Source organism: Oncorhynchus clarkii, chromosome 4 (assembly GCF_045791955.1).
Source record: "Oncorhynchus clarkii lewisi isolate Uvic-CL-2024 chromosome 4, UVic_Ocla_1.0, whole genome shotgun sequence".
Taxonomy (NCBI): domain Eukaryota; kingdom Metazoa; phylum Chordata; class Actinopteri; order Salmoniformes; family Salmonidae; genus Oncorhynchus; species Oncorhynchus clarkii.
The window spans coordinates 4,208,739-4,228,752 of NC_092150.1; the positions used below are offsets into that span (position 1 = coordinate 4,208,739).

The following is a 20,014-nucleotide window of genomic DNA, read 5'->3' on the forward strand; positions in this document are numbered from 1 at the left end:
GCAGGAAAATACATATTTGGCTGCAAGAGGAGCCATTGCTCCTTCGCCCATGAGTATTCTTAGTTTTTCCTCTGGGTTCAATTTGTAAAAATGTGGAATATATGTAGTCATTTCTGTGAATAATGAATCTCTTTGTGAGGAATATTTATCACAGTAAAGGAGAAAGTGCATCTCTGTCTCTACCTCCCCTGTCATGCAGTGACCACATACACGCTCCTCTTTGGGTAGCCATGTCTTTTTATGTCTGCCGGTTTCTATTGCCAATCGGTGGTCACTCAGCCTGTACTTGGTAAGGATCTGTCTCTGCTTCGTATCTCTGACAGAGTAGAGATAATCAGCCAATTCATATTCTCTGTTTAGGGTCAGATAGCAATTTAGTCGGCTTTGGGATTTTGTTTCGTTTTTCCAGTATTGTAAATATGATTCCTTTGATTGGTTCATGATTTTGCTTATTGGAATTCTTTCTTTTGAAGCAGTGCTGGCGTCAGCTTGGTTGGTGAGGTCCAACACCATCTGACTGAGAGGGCTCGTTTCTGGGCTCAGCTCTTGGGCTTGAAGTGCTTTAAATTGCAGACTCGAATTTGGACTTGAATTTAGATGTAGCCAAAATTTTAATGATCTTTTCTGTATTTTCATTATTACTGGAAAACGGCCCAATTCTGCCCTACATGCATTAGTTGGTGTATTTCTCTGGACTTGTAGAATTTTCCGACAGAATTCTGCATGTAGGGCTTCAATTGGATGTTTGTCCCACATTTTAAAATCCAGTTTATTGAGTGGCCCCCAAACCTCACTTCCATAAAGTGCTATTGGTAGGATTACACTGTCAAATATTTTAGTCCAAATTCTAATTGGGATGTTGATTTTGAATAATTTCATTTTTATTGCATACATACTTTTATTGCATACCTCTCTCTCTCTCTGTCCGTCCCTCTCTCTCTCTGTCCGTCCCTCTCTCTCTCTGTCCGTCCCTCTCTCTCTCTGTTCGTCCCTCTCTCTCTGTGTCCGTCCCTCTATCTGTCCGTCCCTCTCCCTCTCTGTCCGCCCCTCTCTCTCTGTCCGTCCCTCTCCCTCTCTGTCCGTCCCTCTCCCTCTCTGTCCGTCCCTCTCCCTCTCTGTCCGTCCCTCTCCCTCTCTGTCCGTCCCTCTCCCTCTCTCTCTCTGTCCGTCCCTCTCTCTCTCTGTCCGTCCCTCTCTCTCTCTGTCCGTCCCTCTCTCTCTCTGTCCGTCCCTCTCTCTCTCTGTCCGTCCCTCTCCCTCTCTGTCCGTCCCTCTCCCTCTCTCTCTCTGTCCGTCCCTCTCTCTCTCTGTCCGTCCCTCTCTCTCTCTGTCCGTCCCTCTCTCTCTCTGTCCGTCCCTCTCTCTCTCTGTCCGTCCCTCTCGCTCTCTCTCTGTCCGTCCCTCTCGCTCTCTCTCTGTCCGTCCCTCTCGCTCTCTCTCTGTCCGTCCCTCTCGCTCTCTCTCTGTCCGTCCCTCACTCTCTGTCTGTCCGTCCCTCACTCTCTGTCTGTCCGTCCCTCACTCTTTGTCTGTCCGTCCCTCTCTCTCTCTCTGTCCGTCCCTCTCTTTCTCTCTGTCCGTCCCTCTCTCTCTCTGTCCGTCCCTCTCTCTCTCTGTCCGTCCCTCTCTCTCTGTGTCCGTCCCTCTCTCTCTCTGTCCGTCCCTCTCTCTCTCTGTCCGTCCCTCTCTCTCTCGGTCGGTCCCTCTCTCTCTCTGTCCGTCCCTCTCTCTCTGTGTCCGTCCCTCTATCTGTCCGTCCCTCTCCCTCTCTGTCCGCCCCTCTCTCTCTGTCCGCCCCTCTCTCTCTGTTCGTCCCTCTCCCTCTCTGTCCGTCCCTCTCCCTCTGTCCGTCCCTCTCCCTCTGTCCGTCCCTCTCCCTCTGTCCGTCTCTCTTCCTCTCTGTCCGTCCCTCTCTCTCTCTGTCCGTCCCTCTCTCTCTCGGTCGGTCCCTCTCTCTCTCTGTCCGTCCCTCTCTCTCTGTGTCCGTCCCTCTATCTGTCCGTCCCTCTCCCTCTCTGTCCGCCCCTCTCTCTCTGTCCGTCCCTCTCCCTCTCTGTCCGTCCCTCTCCCTCTGTCCGTCCCTCTCCCTCTGTCCGTCCCTCTCCCTCTGTCCGTCTCTCTTCCTCTCTGTCCGTCCCTCTCCCTCTCTGTCCGTCCCTCTCCCTCTCTGTCCGTCCCTCTCTTTCTCTGTCCGTCCCGCTCTCTCTCTGTCCGTCCCTCTCGCTCTCTCTCTGTCCGTCCCTCTCGCTCTCTCTCTGTCCGTCCCTCTCGCTCTCTCTCTGTCCGTCCCTCTCGCTCTCTCTCTGTCCGTCCCTCTCGCTCTCTCTCTGTCCGTCCCTCTCTCTCTGTGTCCGTCCCTCTCTCTCTGTGTCCGTCCCTCTCTCTCTCTGTGTCCGTCCCTCTCTCTCTGTGTCCGTCCCTCTCTCTCTCTGTCTGTCCCTCTCTCTCTCTGTTCGTCCCTCTCTCTCTCTGTCCGTCCCTCTCTCTCTGTGTCCGTCCCTCTCTCTCTGTGTCCGTCCCTCTCTCTCTCTGTGTCCGTCCCTCTCTCTCTGTGTCCGTCCCTCTCTCTCTGTGTCCGTCCCTCTCTCTCTGTGTCCGTCCCTCTCTCTCTGTGTCCGTCCCTCTCTCTCTGTGTCCGTCCCTCTCTCTCTGTGTCCGTCCCTCTCTCTCTGTGTCTGTCCCTCTCTCTCTCTGTCCGTCCCTCTCTCTCTCTCTGTCCGTCCCTCTCTCTCTCTCTGTCCGTCCCTCTCTCTCTCTGTCCGTCCCTCTCTCTCTCTGTTCGTCCCTCTCTCTCTGTGTCCGTCCCTCTATCTGTCCGTCCCTCTCCCTCTCTGTCCGCCCCTCTCTCTCTGTCCGTCCCTCTCCCTCTCTGTCCGTCCCTCTCCCTCGCTGTCCGTCCCTCTCCCTCTCTGTCCGTCCCTCTCCCTCTCTGTCCGTCCCTCTCCCTCTCTGTCCGTCCCTCTCTCTCTCTGTCCGTCCCTCTCTCTCTCTGTCCGTCCCTCTCTCTCTGTGTCCGTCACCTCTGTCTGTCCGTCCCTCTCTCTCTCTGTCCGTCCCTCTCGCTCTCTCTCTGTCCGTCCCTCTCGCTCTCTCTCTGTCCGTCCCTCTCGCTCTCTCTCTGTCCGTCCCTCACTCTCTGTCTGTCCGTCCCTCACTCTCTGTCTGTCCGTCCCTCACTCTTTGTCTGTCCGTCCCTCTCTCTCTCTCTGTCCGTCCCTCTCTCTCTCTGTCCGTCCCTCTCTCTCTCTGTCCGTCCCTCTCTCTCTCTGTCCGTCCCTCTCTCTCTCTGTCCGTCCCTCTCTCTCTCTGTCCGTCCCTCTCTCTCTCTGTCCGTCCCTCTCTCTCTCGGTCGGTCCCTCTCTCTCTCTGTCCGTCCCTCTCTCTCTGTGTCCGTCCCTCTATCTGTCCGTCCCTCTCCCTCTCTGTCCGTCCCTCTCCCTCTCTGTCCGCCCCTCTCTCTCTGTCCGTCCCTCTCCCTCTCTGTCCGTCCCTCTCCCTCTGTCCGTCCCTCTCCCTCTGTCCGTCTCTCTTCCTCTCTGTCCGTCCCTCTCTCTCTCTGTCCGTCCCTCTCCCTCTCTGTCCGTCCCTCTCTTTCTCTGTCCGTCCCGCTCTCTCTCTGTCCGTCCCTCTCGCTCTCTCTCTGTCCGTCCCTCTCGCTCTCTCTCTGTCCGTCCCTCTCGCTCTCTCTCTGTCTGTCCCTCTCTCTCTGTCTGTCCGTCCCTCTGTCTCTCTCTGTCCGTCCCTCTCTCTCTCTCTGTCCGTCCCTCTCTCTCTGTCCGTCCCTCTCTCTCTCTGTTCGTCCCTCTCTCTCTGTGTCCGTCCCTGTCTCTCTGTGTCCGTCCCTGTCTCTCTGTGTCCGTCCCTCTCTCTCTCTGTGTCCGTCCCTCTCTCTCTGTGTCCGTCCCTCTCTCTCTGTGTCTGTCCCTCTCTCTCTCTGTCCGTCCCTCTCTCTCTCTGTCCGTCCCTCTCTCTCTCTGTCCGTCCCTCTCTCTCTGTGTCCGTCCCTCTCTCTCTGTGTCCGTCCCTCTCTCTCTGTGTCCGTCCCTCTCTCTCTGTGTCCGTCCCTCTCTCTCTGTGTCCGTCCCTCTCTCTCTGTGTCCGTCCCTCTCTCTCTGTGTCCGTCCCTCTCTCTCTGTGTCCGTCCCTCTCTCTCTCTGTCCGTCCCTCTATCTCTCTCTGTCCGTCCCTCTATCTGTCCGTCCCTCTCCCTCTCTGTCCGCCCCTCTCTCTCTGTCCGCCCCTCTCTCTCTCTCTCTCTCTCTCTGTCCGTCTCTCTCTCTCTCTGTCCCCCCGCCCCTCTCTCTCTGTTCGCCCTCTCTCTCTCTCTCTCTCTCTCTCCAGAGTTATCAGTCTCTCTCTCTCTCTCTCTCTCTCTCTCCAGAGTTATCAGTCTCTCTCTCTCTCTCTCTCTCTCTCTCTCCAGAGTTATCAGTCTCTCTCTCTCTCTCTCTCCAGAGTTATCAGTCTCTCTCTCTTTCTCCAGAGTTATGTCTCTCTCTCTCTCTCTCCAGAGTTATGTCTCTCTCTCTCTCTCTCTCCAGAGTTATCAGTCTCTCTCTCTCTCTCTCTCTCTCTCTCTCCAGAGTTATCAGTCTCTCTCTCTCTCTCTCTCTCCAGAGTTATCAGTCTCTCTCTCTTTCTCCAGAGTTATGTCTCTCTCTCTCTCTCTCTCCAGAGTTATGTCTCTCTCTCTCTCTCTCCAGAGTTATCAGTCTCTCTCTCTCTCTCTCTCTCTCTCTCTCCAGAGTTATCAGTCTCTCTCTCTCTCCAGAGTTATCAGTCTCTCTCTCTCTCTCTCTCTCTCCAGAGTTATCAGTCTCTCTCTCTCTCTCTCTCTCTCCAGAGTTATCAGTCTCTCTCTCTCTCTCTCTCTCCAGAGTTATCAGTCTCTCTCTCTCTCTCTCTCTCCAGAGTTATCAGTCTCTCTCTCTCTCTCTCTCTCTCTCCAGAGTTATCAGTCTCTCTCTCTCTCTCTCTCTCCAGAGGTATCAGTCTCTCTCTCTCTCTCTCTCTCTCTCCAGAGTTATCAGTCTCTCTCTCTCTCTCTCCAGAGTTATCAGTCTCTCTCTCTCTCTCTCTCTCTCCAGAGTTATCAGTCTCTCTCTCTCTCTCCAGAGTTATCAGTCTCTCTCTCTCTCTCTCCAGAGGTATCAGTCTCTCTCTCTCTCTCTCTCCAGAGTTATCAGTCTCTCTCTCTCTCTCTCCAGAGTTATCAGTCTCTCTCTCTCTCTCTCTCTCTCCAGAGTTATCAGTCTCTCTCTCTCTCTCTCCAGAGTTATCAGTCTCTCTCTCTCTCTCTCTCTCTCCAGAGTTATCAGTCTCTCTCTCTCTCTCCAGAGGTATCAGTATCTCTCTCTCTCTCTCTCTCTCTCTCTCCAGAGTTATCAGTCTCTCTCTCTCTCTCTCCAGAGTTATCAGTCTCTCTCTCTCTCTCTCTCTCCAGAGTTATCAGTCTCTCTCTCTCTCTCTCTCTCTCTCTCTCTCTCCAGAGTTATCAGTCTCTCTCTCTCTCTCTCTCTCTCTCTCCAGAGTTATCAGTCTCTCTCTCTCTCTCTCCAGAGTTATCAGTCTCTCTCTCTCTCTCTCTCTCTCCAGAGTTATCAGTCTCTCTCTCGCTCTCTCTCTCTCCAGAGTTATCAGTCTCTCTCTCTCTCTCTCTCTCCAGAGTTATCAGTCTCTCTCTCTCTCTCTCCAGAGGTATCAGTCTCTCTCTCTCTCTCTCTCTCTCTCCAGAGTTATCAGTCTCTCTCTCTCTCTCTCCAGAGTTATCAGTCTCTCTCTCTCTCTCTCTCTCTCCAGAGTTATCAGTCTCTCTCTCTCTCTCTCCAGAGTTATCAGTCTCTCTCTCTCTCTCTCTCTCTCCAGAGTTATCAGTCTCTCTCTCTCTCTCCAGAGGTATCAGTATCTCTCTCTCTCTCTCTCTCCAGAGTTATCAGTCTCTCTCTCTCTCTCTCCAGAGTTATCAGTCTCTCTCTCTCTCTCTCCAGAGTTATCAGTCTCTCTCTCTCTCTCTCTCTCCAGAGTTATCAGTCTCTCTCTCTCTCTCTCTCTCTCTCCAGAGTTATCAGTCTCTCTCTCTCTCTCTCTCTCTCCAGAGTTATCAGTCTCTCTCTCTCTCTCTCTCCAGAGTTATCAGTCTCTCTCCAGTATCAGTGTATCTTCAGACTTACCCAGCATCGTTGTCCGTCCTCTTCAGTACTTTGGAGATGTGAGTAAGACTGTGTCTGAACTGAGAGAGAAACTAGAAGACTTCCTTAAAGGAGAATTGGCCAAGATCTCCACTACAGGTGTGTTGAAAACAATAAGAACATCAACTTTAGACCATTGAAAGTTCCCTACTAGTCATATACATGTGGAATATGGTCTGATGATAACATTCCCTCTCTCTGTCAATGTGTTTGTGTGTCTGTAGTGAATATAGTGGATGTTGTACTGCCTCCAGAGCCCAAGACCAGAGAACAGTTGTTACAATGTGAGTCTCTTTATTGTGAAGTAACTAACAGTCTCTTTTTACTGACACTCCTAACAATCCCTCTAGAAATATATAGCAATAGTAGATCTAATCAAAGACTGGGTATCTATCTGACTCCTCATATTTCTCTGATTTGATCTCTGCTGTGCTCTAATCAAAGACAGGGTAGATACAGTATCTGACTTAACTTATTGTTCTGACTCCCCTCATTGGTCTCTGCTCTTCTCCTAGATTCCTGTCAGCTCACACTGGACCCAAACACAGCACACACAGAGCTCTCTCTGTCTGAAGGGAACAGAAAGGTGACCAATACAGGCCAAGTCCAACCATATCCTGACCATCCAGACAGATTCACCAACTGGTACCAGTTACAGGTTCTGTGTAGAGAGGGTCTGTCTGGACGCTGTTACTGGGAGGTGGAGTGGACTGGTTATGTTGTTACAGCAGTCTCATATAAAGACATCAGCAGAACAGAGAGAGGTAATGATGGTGGATTTGGACACAATAACAAGTCCTGGAGTTTCCAGTGCTCTGGAGGTGGTTATTGGTTCAGACACAATAATGTTGGGACTAAAGTATCAGGCCCTCAGTCCTCCAGAGTAGGAGTGTACCTGGATCACAAGGCAGGTACTCTGTCCTTCTACAGTGTCTCTGACACAATGACCCTCCTCCACAGAGTCCAGACCACATTCACTCAGCCCCTCTATCCTGGGTTTGGGATTGAATATTGTTTTGCTCTCACTGGTTCTGCTGAGCTGGTTAAACTGTAGTAGGGTCCACATAGATACTAGTCATGCTGGTGTAGTCTATAGCTGAGCTGGTTAAACTGTAGTAGGGTCCACATAGATACTAGTCATGCTGGTGTAGTCTATAGCTGAGCTGGTTAAACTGTAGTAGGGTCCACATAGATACTAGTCATGCTGGTGTAGTCTATAGCTGAGCTGGTTAAACTGTAGTAGGGTCCACATAGATACTAGTCATGCTGGTGTAGTCTATAGCTGAGCTGGTTAAACTGTAGTAGGGTCCACATAGATACTAGTCATGCTGGTGTAGTCTATAGCTGAGCTGGTTAAACTGTAGTAGGGTCCACATAGATACTAGTCATGCTGGTGTAGTCTATAGCTGAGCTGGTTAAACTGTAGTAGGGTCCACATAGATACTAGTCATGCTGGTGTAGTCTATAGCTGAGCTGGTTAAACTGTAGTAGGGTCCACATAGATACTAGTCATGCTGGTGTAGTCTATAGCTGAGCTGGTTAAACTGTAGTAGGGTCCACATAGATACTAGTCATGCTGGTGTAGTCTATAGCTGAGCTGGTTAAACTGTAGTAGGGTCCACATAGATACTAGTCATGCTGGTGTAGTCTATAGCTGAGCTGGTTAAACTGTAGTAGGGTCCACATAGATACTAGTCATGCTGGTGTAGTCTATAGCTGAGCTGGTTAAACTGTAGTAGGGTCCACATAGATACTAGTCATGCTGGTGTAGTCTATAGCTGAGCTGGTTAAACTGTAGTAGGGTCCACATAGATACTAGTCATGCTGGTGTAGTCTATAGCTGAGCTGGTTAAACTGTAAACTGATTTGTTATTAATTAAAATTCAATACAATGTTTTAATCTTGTACATTTCCATGAATCATGATGTCTGGTGTTGATGTATATTGGTTGTCATTCAGAACCATTGATATGTTTTCTCAGTTGGTTCTCTGTCTCTATGTAATTCTCCTCAGTATCATTGATCAGCTTGTTGGCTCGGTCCTAATTGATGTGTTCTCTGTCACCTGGAGCTGCATGGAAAATGGTCCAGGAACTAAAGGACAATTCAGGACTAGTCAGCCCACTACAAGCTGGTATCACTTACTTTCTACTAAACTATATGGTCTGGTTTCCCAGACACAGATGAATCCTAGTCCTGGACTAAACAGTATGTTCAATGTAGATGTCCAGGAAACCGGCCCTAAATGTGTCATCTTTCATCCTCCCATACTGCTCAGTCCAGCAACATTAAACCTGTCCAGCAGGTGGTGCTGTTGACCAAACAATAAAACCAGCAGATATCTTGACTTGCCACTCAGTATATCAGTAATGTTCAGAATAGTACTTTAATATCATTGGAGATTGATGGTCTTTTTAATCCACTATCCAGAGTCAGGAACAGATGAAGTTAGGTCTGCTACTGTTCAGTGATTAAATATGATTTATGGTGATGGGAAATAATAAAAAACACTCAACTTCATCTAGTAATAGTTTTCCTTTGTTATTTATTCCAAGGTGTGTCTTTAACTTGTAAATGTATTGTGTGGAGGTGAGCTAGTGGTGTGGCTGATAGAATAGAATGAAAAGGGAGGAGGGGAGGAAGAGGGGAGGAGTGAAGGGCTGTTCAAGAAACCAGATGAGGAAGAGGAAGATGTTCAGGGGAATTACTGTCCCTGTTTCCAAATGGTTCCCTATTCCCTACGTAGTGCACTACGGTGCTTCTGACCAGGTCTAAAGTAGTGTTCTACGTAGGGAATAGGGTGTAGATTTATTACAATATCATGCTTTAGTGTTTGGCACAACAATATAGTAGATCTCCACCCCCCCACTTCCTGTCTGTCATCCCCCAGTTCTGTTAAGACTTCCTCTCATTGAACTGGGCCTCATTCTAAATGGTCACTTTGTATTGATAGTCCATACTGGTCTTTACTATGGTTCTACATACAGTATCTGTATTGATAGTCCATACTGGTCTTTACTATGGTTCTACATACAGTACCTGTATTGATAGTCCATACTGGTCTTTACTATGGTTCTACATACAGTACCTGTATTGATAGTCCATACTGGTCTTTACTATGGTTCTACATACAGTATCTGTATTGATAGTCCATACTGGTCTTTACTATGGTTCTACATACAGTATCTGTATTGATAGTCCATACTGGTCTTTACTATGGTTCTACATAGAGTACCTGTATTGATAGTCCATACTGGTCTTTACTATGGTTCCACATACAGAATCTGTATTGATAGTCCATACTGTTCTTTACTATGGTTCTACATACATTACCTGTATTGATAGTCCATACTGGTCTTTACTATGGTTCTACATACAGTATCTGTATTGATAGTCCATACTGTTCTTTACTATGGTTCTACATACATTACCTGTATTGATAGTCCATACTGGTCTTTACTATGGTTCTACATACATTACCTGTATTGATAGTCCATACTGGTCTTTACTAGCAGGGGGCAGTAAAACCCTATGGACCAGAAAGCGACTGCAGTGTGCTCCAGTCTCCAGCAGGGGGCAGTAAAACCCTATGGACCTGAAAGGGACTGCAGTGTGCTGTTAAATCAAAAATAAACTAATTTGAATAACCAATCAACTTGTCTCATAAAGCAATGGTTAAATAGAGTAGAAACTGGTGTTTCTCATTCATTTTATAATTTAATCCCTCTGTTTCTATCATTTCTAGTGAGATTCTTCTGGTCTCACCAGAAAGTCAGGATACAGGGCATTTGACACCATTAAATATTCCCTCTCTCTTTTCTTTCCCTGTCCTTCACAAACCATTTCAAAACCTTCCAAACATTTCCATCCTTCTTCAAACCCAATTTACAACTGAATTGAAAAGACCCCATCCGAAATAAATCCCACAGTATCAACACCACTAATGCATATTGGTAACCAGTAAATTGTGTGTGTGTGCTGGTGAACCGTAGGTCAAAAACACACCTGAACAAGGCCTCACTTATCTGGAAGTCTGTTTATGGCCTAATCCAGATACTTTTATCCTGCTCTCCCCGATACCACAGTCTCCGGGGACATTCCCAACGAGAGATAATGAAACCCCCTTTTCTGGAAAAGAAATTGTACATTTCGTTAGCATTCACTATGTTACATTTTAATCAGCAAGCCAAAATGTATTAATTATAAACCAAACATGATAATTGTAAATCCACTGTCCTTTACTCTCATCATTAAATGTATGAATTATAAACCAAACATGATAATTGTAAATCCACTGTCTTTACTCTCATCATTAAATGTATTAATTATAAACCAAACATGATAATTGTAAATCCACTGTCCTTACTCTCATCATTAAATGTATTAATTATAAACCAAACATAATTGTAAATCCACTGTCCTTACTCTCATCATTAAATGTATTAATTATAAACTAAACATGATAATTGTAAATCCACTGTCTTTACTCTCATCATTAAATGTATTAATTATAAACCAAACATGATAATTGTAAATTCACTGTCCTTACTCTCATCATTAAATGTATTAATTATAAACCAAACATGATAATTGTAAATCCACTGTCCTTACTCTCATCATTAAATGTATTAATTATAAACCAAACATGATAATTGTAAATCCACTGTCTTTACTCTCATCATTAAATGTATTAATTATAAACCAAACATGATAATTGTAAATCCACTGTCTTTACTCTCATCATTAAATGTTTGTTTCAACCCACCAACGTTTATGTATGTTTTATTCAGTCCTATTCTCCATAACCACCACAATGTTCAGGAACTAACTGAAAACATGTACACTTCATTTTAGGTTTACTAACCCCTTTGCTAATTCCTCGTTACCCCTCCACCCCTTTCCTACATTCTAGAAATCTATATCAGAATAAAACCACATCTAATTTAAATCTATTTCAGAATAAAACCACATTCAACATCTCATGAGATCAAAAAACACAAGACTTTCTGAGTTAACAAGGAGTGTTTGGCAATATGATTTAAATGTGTTCCCTTTAGAATCCCTTCCCCTGGCATTTCACCAGATTCTTCAACCCAAAATACGTTTTCCTGTGATCCCTGGCCTCTACTAAAACGTTGGGTAAGGCGTGATCTCATACACCTTCCTTCACATAGAATCTGTAACCTCTATCGATCGAACCGAGGCTATACACCGATATGTGACATTTCCTCTCCTGCTGCTCTCAAAAGGATGAATCGAACCGAGGCTAACCCAGTCTTTTTATAGGTTTTGTTCCAGTCCCACTTTACTCTCCCTTCTCCAATGACCAAATAGCCCCACCCCTAAAACAGTACTCTGTCTCCCTACGCTGTGATGTCTTTACTCTCCCTTTTCCAATGACCAATAGCCCCACCCCTAAAACAGTACTCTGTCTCCCTACGCTGTGATGTCTTTACACTCCCTTTTCCAATGACCAATAGCCCCACCCCTAAAACAGGACCCAGTCTTTTTGTAGCTAAGTAAGTGGAGGTTTTGCCAACTATTCCACCTTCTTCCTGTCTGACTTTTCATTCTTTCTTCAACATTCCTCCAGTTTTCTTTATACTTTCCAACAATCCTTCTGCTTTGAACATGTTTATCACCTCGTGTTCTCTTTTATTGATCCTTTTCTTTCCTGTGTCACTTGTTTTATGTGTTTTTATTAGAGTTTCCATTTCCTCACATACTGAGACATCAAATGTTCCCTCCTCTGACCATTTAGTGCCCATTTTCCTGCTGCGTTTTCCCATTTCTAAACATTTCTATTAGTTCTTCCTTCCATAGGGGACGCCTGGCGCCCAGAATTTATTCTGCTGTTTTACTCATTTTTGCAGCCTGTATTTGTGGTCTTCCTACCATCAGTCTCAGTTGTATTCCTTTTCCTGTGTTAGGTCTGCTAGTTACTAGTATTGTCTTTAATATTAGTCTACTGACAGGTTATATTTTTATTATTGCTGCTCTTTCATTTATTAACTTCCTTATTTGTTCTAACGTTACTGATATTCTTATTTCCGGTTTTATTTGTCTGTTTATTCCTTTAACTTCCTGCGATATTCCTATTTATTTTGCTCCCTAGTTTCGTTGTATTGTGCTCTTCACTTTATTAAAACCTCTCTGTTTCTCTTGTTGTTATATTTCTCCCTCCTGGTCCAGGGCCAAACCTTCCTAACAGTCCGTTAAGTCCTGGATGTCTTGACCCCACGCTGTTCCCTCCTATTGATATCCACATTACTTTTCTTTCTCTGATTATTGCACTATTGGTTATTGGTTATTACCCCTGTCTCTAGGTTTTATAATTGTTCTCTCTTATTGAGTATCTGCTTACTTCAAATGTTATTACTTGTATGTTTCTCTGTACTGTATATTCTTCTACCTTGCAGCACAGTATGTAATGTTTAATGGTCTTACTGGTCAATCGCTGATATCGTCATGACATTTATTACCATTTTATTGTGTAATGTTCATGTATTTTTAATTTATCCTGTTCAAACTTCTAGTATTATATTAGTTCAATGGTTATTCATGTTCCATTCACACTTGCCTCCTTCAGTGTGGGGCTGGGTTTGTCCTCCCTGCCAGGTCACAGTCAAGTGACGGTCCGGGAGAAGTAGTGTGGGACTGGGTTCGTCCTCCCTACCAGGTCACAGTCAAGTGTCGGTCCGGGAGAAGTAGTGTGGGACTGGGTGCATCCTCACTGCCAGGTCACAGTCAAGTGACGTTCCAGGAGAAGTAGTGTGGGACTGGATGTGTCCTCCCTGCCAGGTCACAGTCAAGTGACGGTCCGGGAGAAGTAGTGTGGGACTGGGTGTGTCCTCCCTGCCAGGTCACAGTCAAGTGACGGTCCGGGAGAAGTAGTGTGGGACTGGGTGCGTCCTCCCTACCAGGTCACAGTCAAGTGACGATCCGAGAGAAGTGTGCAACCCTTTCAGCACCAACAGCTGAAGGGGTTGGCCCAGGAGTGGGAAGGTGAACGGAAAGGCTTTGGAGCAACGAACCGCCCTTGCTGTCTCTGCCTGGCCGTTCCCCTCTTTCCACTGGGATTCTCTGCCTCTAACCCTATTACAGGGGCTGACTCACTGGCTTACTGGGGCTCTCTCATGCCGTCCCTGGAAGGGGTGCGTCACCTGAGTGGGTTGATTCACTGATGTGGTCATCCTGTCTGGGTTGGCACCCCCCCTTGGGTTGTGCCATGGCGGAGATCTTTGTGGGCTATACTCAGCCTTGTCTCAGGATGGTAAGTTGGTGGTTGAAGATATCCCTCTAGTGGTGTGGGGGCTGTGCTTTGGCAAAGTGGGTGGGGTTATATCCTTCCTGTTTGGCCCTGTCTGGGGGTGTCCTCGGATGGGGCCACATTGTCTCCTGACCCCTCCTGTCTCAGCCTCCAGTATTTATGCTGCAGTAGTTTATGTGTCGGGGGGCTGGGGTCAATTTGTTATATCTGGAGTACTTCTTGTGTCCTATTCGGTGTCATGTGTGAATCTAAGTGTGCTTTCTCTAATTCTCTCCTTCTCTCTTTCTCTCTCTCGGAGGACCTGAGCCCTAGGACCATGCCCCAGGACTACCTGACATGATGAATCCTTGCTGTCCCCAGTCCACCTGGCTGTGCTGCTGCTCCAGTTTCAACTGTTCTGCCTTATTACTATTCGACCATGCTGGTCATTTATGAACATTTGAACATCTTGGCCATGTTCTGTTATTATCTCCACCCGGCACAGCCAGAAGAGGACTGGCCACCCCACATAGCCTGGTTCCTCTCTAGGTTTCTTCCTAGGTTTTGGCCTTTCTAGGGAGTTTTTCCTAACCACCGTGCTTCTACACCTGCATTGCTTGATACACTTCCTAGACACTATAGGACAGTAACTACAGGTCTATTTGCCTGTCTGAGTAGTCCCATATCGATACACTTCCTAGACACTATAGGACAGTAACCACAGGTCTATTTGCCTGTCTGAGTAGTCCCCTATCGATACACTTCCTAGACACTATAGGACAGTAACCACAGGTATTTAATTTAAATATATTCAACCATGCAGATGGACAGTTCCCACTCCAAACTGGATGAAACAGAACAGTCAACAGGACAGATGAATGAGATGGAATAAATGCCCCAGATGAATTGAATGACTCACCTGACTCAGACTGATTCAATAAGATGAATGTTTGGGCGCAAACTCAAACAGTTCCAATCAAACAAGTCTGAACAAAGTGAATCAGACAACACAATCCTAACTCAAACAGACTGAACAAAGAAGTCTGAACAAACTGAATCAGACAACACAATCCTAACTCAAACAGACTGAACAGACTGGTCAGATGAACCACCTGAACAAGACAGGTGAATAACTCCACTCAACTGAACCATCCAGAACAGATGAATCACACAACTCCCAATCTGTAGCGGCCACAATAATATTTATTGTATACTGTTACAACCCTTAAAGGTTTTTCATTTGTTCATGTTTATTCTTCCATTATTTTGCATGCATTTATTGAATTCAAAAGCTCACGATAATAGTTTAGTTCAATACATTTTGAGAAACCTACTTGGTGTTTTTATAAGTAAGAAGTAAGTAAGAACTGGGGCGGCAGGTAGCCTAGTGGTTAGAGCATTGGACTAATCATTTGAAAGGTTGCAACATCAAATTCCCGAGCTGACAATCTAAAAATCTGTCGTTCTGCCCCTGAACAAGGCAATTAATCCACTGTTCCCCAGTAGGCTGTCAATGTAAATAAGAATTTGTTCTTAACTGACTTCGCTAGTTACATAAAAACAGCTTACCTCTCATCTAGGTGGCCACCTGTTTGCTCAATTCGTCCAGAAAGACCCGTCTGCAGTCACAGAGTTTTCCACCATTTGCTGGTACCTTGTAGCCACTCTTGGCAAGCTCGCCATTTATGTCGTGTAAATATTCGCTCATTTATATTTCTCAGTTACCAGATCTTGTGAATTCAAATAGACTTTATTACAAAGTAACAAGCCGAGCTGGGCCATGGACCAACTGCCGGACTCAGTCTCAGTCCACTCCTTTTATACAGTTTCATGCTTATAGAAGTGTCATCGTCCCTCCACTTTATGCAAATAACCAGATCCCCTCGGCTTTACTCCACCATTGTTTCCAAATCTAAGTTATTTCCTCTAGGCGGGGTTCCCCTCCCCTCTAGTTCCTTGGATCAATTATATTGGTGGCACACCTATACATTATTTCCAGGAAATAATAAGTACAGATTACTATAGTTCATGATAGAATTATACCAATAAGTACAGACCACTATAGTTCATTATAGAATTATACCAATAAGTACAGACCACTATAGTTCATTATAGAATTATACCAATAAGTACAGATAACTATAGTTCATTATAGAATTATACCAATAAGTACAGATAACTATAGTTCATTATAGAATTATACCAATAAGTACAGATAACTATAGTTCATGATAGAATTATACCAATAAGTAAACTAATTTCTAGAATTACACATAGTGTCTTTGCTTATTCCCTTTAGTGATATTCAGCCTTTTATCAAGAAACACATTCTGTTAACAGAAAACACCCTCACTATCAATTGCTGCAAAGAAACCACTACTAAAGGACATCAATAAGAAGAAGAGACTAACCCAACCCATCTATAATGTTAAAGTAGAAACCACTACTAAAGGACATCAATAAGAAGAAGAGACTAACCCAACCCATCTATAATGTTAAAGTAGAAACCACTACTAAAGGACATCAATAAGAAGAAGAGACTAACCCAACCCATCTATAATGTTAAAGTAGAAACCACTACTAAAGGACATCAATAAGAAGAAGAGACTAACCCAACCCATCTATAATGTTAAAGTAGAAACCACTACTAAAGGACATCAATAAGAAGAAGAGACTAACCCAACCCATCTATAATGTTAAAGTAGAAACCACTACTAAAGGACATCAATAAGAAGAAGAGACTAACCCAACCCATCTATAATGTTAAAGTAGAAACCACTACTAAAGGACATCAATAAGAAGAAGAGACTAACCCAACCCATCTATAATGTTAAAGTAGAAACCACTACTAAAGGACATCAATAAGAAGAAGAGACTAACCCAACCCATCTATAATGTTAAAGTAGAAACCACTACTAAAGGACATCAATAATAAGAAGAATAGACTAACCCAACCCATCTATAATGTTAAAGTAGAAACCACTACTAAAGGACATCAATAAGAAGAAGAGACTAACCCAACCCATCTATAATGTTAAAGTAGAAACCACTACTAAAGGACATCAATAATAAGAAGAGACTAACCCAACCCATCTATAATGTTAAAGTAGAAACCACTACTAAAGGACATCAATAAGAAGAAGAGACTAACCCAACCCATCTATAATGTTAAAGTAGAAACCACTACTAAAGGACATCAATAAGAAGAAGAGACTAACCCAACCCATCTATAATGTTAAAGTAGAAACCACTACTAAAGGACACCAATAAGAAGAAGAGACTAACCCAACCCATCTATAATGTTAAAGTAGAAACCACTACTAAAGGACATCAATAAGAAGAAGAGACTAACCCAACCCATCTATAATGTTAAAGTAGAAACCACTACTAAAGGACATCAATAAGAAGAGGAGACTAACCCAACCCATCTATAATGTTAAAGTAGAAACCACTACTAAAGGACATCAATAAGAAGAAGAGACTTGCTTCGGCCAAGAAACATGAGCAATGGACATTAGACCGGTGGAAATCTGTCCTTTGGTTTGATGAGTCCAAATGTAAGACTTCTGGTTCCAACCGCTGTGTCTTTGTGAGAAGCAGAGTAGGTGAACAGATGATCTCAGCATGTGTATTTTCCACCGTGAAGCACGGAGGAGGAAGTGTGATGGTGCTTTGCTGGTGACACTGTCAGTGATTTATTTAGAATTCAAGGCACACTTAACCAGCATGGCTAAAATAGCATTCTGCAGCGATACGCCATCCCATCTGGTTTGTGCTTAGTGGGACTATCATTTGTTTTTCAGCAGGACAATGACCCAACACCCCTCCAGGCTGTGTAAGGGCTATTTGACCAAGAAGGAGAGTGATGGAGTGCTGCATCAGATGACCGGGCCTCCACTTAATTTGTTGAACACGTTTTTGGTTACTACATGATTCCATACGTGTTATTTCATAGTTTTCATGTCATCCCTACATTTCTACAATGTAGAAAATAGTACAAATTAAAAATAAACCTTGAATGAGTTGGTGTGTCCAAACTTTTGACTGGTACTGTATGTTAAGGGGATGGTTCACCCCAATAGAAAGGTTCAAACCTCTAAATACCATCTTATTAGATGGAGCCATTTCCCCCCATTAGTTTGGGATTCAGACCTGCAGTCATCTTGATTTCAGACCACTTTGGAGAAGTGTTCCACAGGCAGTAAATCTAATGTAGAATAAATGGAACCTGGATCTATTTCATTCTATTAACATGGTTTATGTGTTATAGCAGTAATGGGGTTAAACTGATATTAAAATGACAACTCCATAGGTGGTACCAGGTCAGGGGAGTTCATCTCTGCTCCCAGCATCCCTGGGACAGTACTGATCAACATAGCTGACCTGATGCAGAGGTGGACCAGTGATGTTTTCCTCTCAGTGGTGAGACTTGCCCTTCCATTTGACACACCTTCACCTGATGAGATCATACAAGACGTTACAGTCTTATTGCATGTGGAAACAGACCTGCGTTAAAATAATGTTGAATATTTAACCTGTTGCGACGACCAAACCCGGATCCGGGATTCTATTTATAGACCTAAGCTCATTACCATAACGCAACGTTAACTATTCATGAAAATCGCAAATGAAATGAAATAAATATGCTATCTCTCAAGCTTAGCCTTTTGTTAACAACACTGTCATCTCAGATTTTCAAAATATGCTTTTCAACCATAGGAAAACAATCATTTGTGTAACAGTAGCTAGCTAGCGTAGCATTTAGCATTAGCATTAGCGTTAGCATTTAGCAGGCAACTTTCACAAAAACAAGTAAAGCCTTCAAATAAAATAACTTACCTTTGAAGAACTTCTGATGTTTTCAATGAGGAGACTCTCAGTTAGATAGCAGATGCTCAGTTTTTCCAAAAAGATTATTTGTGTATTAGAAATAGCTCCGTTTTGTACATCACATTTGGCTACCAAAAAAAAAAAAAAAAAAAAAAAAACGAAAATTCAGTCCTCAAAACTCTAACTTTTTTCCAAATTAACTCCATAATATCGACTGAAACATGGCAAAGGTGGTTTAGAATCAATCCTCAAGGTGTTTTTCCACATATCTCTTCAATGATATATCCTTCGTGGAAGCCTGGTTTCTCCTTGCTCTCAAATGGAAAAATAATTGCACCTGGCTTTACGCTCCAATTTCGACGCAGGGACACCAGGCGGACACTTGGAACATGTAGTCTCTTATGGTCAATCTTCCAATGATATGCCTACAAATACGTCACAATGCTGCTAACACATTGGGGGAACGACAGAAAGTGTAGGCTCATTCCTTGCGCAATCACAGCCATATAAGGAGACAATGGAAAACAGAGCTTCAGAAATTCTGCTCATTTCCTGGTTGACGCATCATCTTGGTTTCGCCTGTAGAATGAGTTCTGGGGCACTTACAGACAATGTCTTTGCAGATTCTGAAACTTTAGAGTGTTTTCTTTCAAAAACTGTCAAGAATATGCATAGTCGAGCATCTTTTCGTGACAAAATATCGCGCATTAAAACGGGAACGTTTTTTATCCAAAAATGAAATAGCGCCACTAGAGATCAAAGAGGTTAATAAGCAGTGTTTGATTGAGTTTGTTGTAATGGAAACAATAGAAAAGTCCTAAAAGTACAAACAATCCCCGCCCAACTGGAGGACAAAGGAAATGCTCAAAGTGTTGGAAAGATTTCAAATAGTATTTGAATCCAGGGTGGTATTCGTTAGAGAACACTGTAGCAAAACATTTAGCAACAGAATTATTTTAGTTCAGTTAGTCCCTTCGTGTTTCAGTTCATATTCTTCAGTTTGGTGCCTCGTGGATATGATTCAAGTCTCCGTGGAAACATAAATGTAAATTTACCTTTGATTTTTACTCCTCACTTTCCCTTTCAGGTCCATAGGGTTTTCCTGCTCCCTGCTGGAGACTGGAGCACACTGCAGTCCCTTTCAGGTCCATAGGGTTTTACTGCCCCCTGCTGGAGACTGGAGCACACTGCAGTCCCTTTCAGGTCCATAGGGTTTTTTTTTTTTTTTTTTTTTTTTTTTTTTTTTTTTTTTTTTTTTTTTTTTTACCTTTATTTAGCCAGGCAAGTCAGTTAAGAACAAATTCTTATTTTCAATGACGGCCTGGGAACAGTGGGTTAACTGCCTGTTCAGGGGCAGAACGACAGATTTGTACCTTGTCAGCTCGGGGGTTTGAACTCGCAACCTTCCGGTTACTAGTCCAACGCTCTAACCACTAGGCTACCCTGCCGCCCCATAGGGTTTTACTGCCCCCTGCTGGAGACTGGAACACACTGCAGTCCCTTTCAGGTCCATAGGGTTTTACTGCCCCCTGCTGGAGACTGGAGCACACTGCAGTCCCTTTCAGGTCCATAGGGTTTTACTGCCCCCTGCTGGAGACTGGAGCACACTGCAGTCCCTTTCAGGTCCATAGGGTTTTACTGCCCCCTGCTGGAGACTGGAGCACACTGCAGTCCCTTTCAGGTCCATAGGGTTTTACTGCCCCCTGCTGGAGACTGGAGCACACTGCAGTCCCTTTCAGGTCCATATG

At 44.5% G+C, this 20,014-nt stretch overlaps 1 protein-coding gene across 4 annotated transcripts in view; it reads left to right on the plus strand.

The window, feature by feature from the left end:
* LOC139406312 (tripartite motif-containing protein 16-like) overlaps positions 1-8,707 on the plus strand; it is a 16,055-nt gene extending 7,348 nt beyond the window's left edge. Inside the window, exons 4-7 of one of the 4 annotated variants that reach the window (XM_071148801.1) lie at positions 6,128-6,287; positions 6,413-6,472; positions 6,704-7,216; positions 7,533-8,707. In XM_071148801.1, coding sequence (XP_071004902.1) covers positions 6,128-6,287; positions 6,413-6,472; positions 6,704-7,216; positions 7,533-7,552 — 753 coding nt within the window. In that variant the 3' untranslated portion in view covers positions 7,553-8,707. Of the gene's footprint in view, positions 1-6,127; positions 6,288-6,412; positions 6,473-6,703 lie in introns of all 4 variants that reach the window. The other 3 variants (XM_071148803.1, XM_071148802.1, XM_071148800.1) reach the window with 3 other exon arrangements.
* The last annotated feature ends 11,307 nt before the right edge of the window (positions 8,708-20,014 follow it).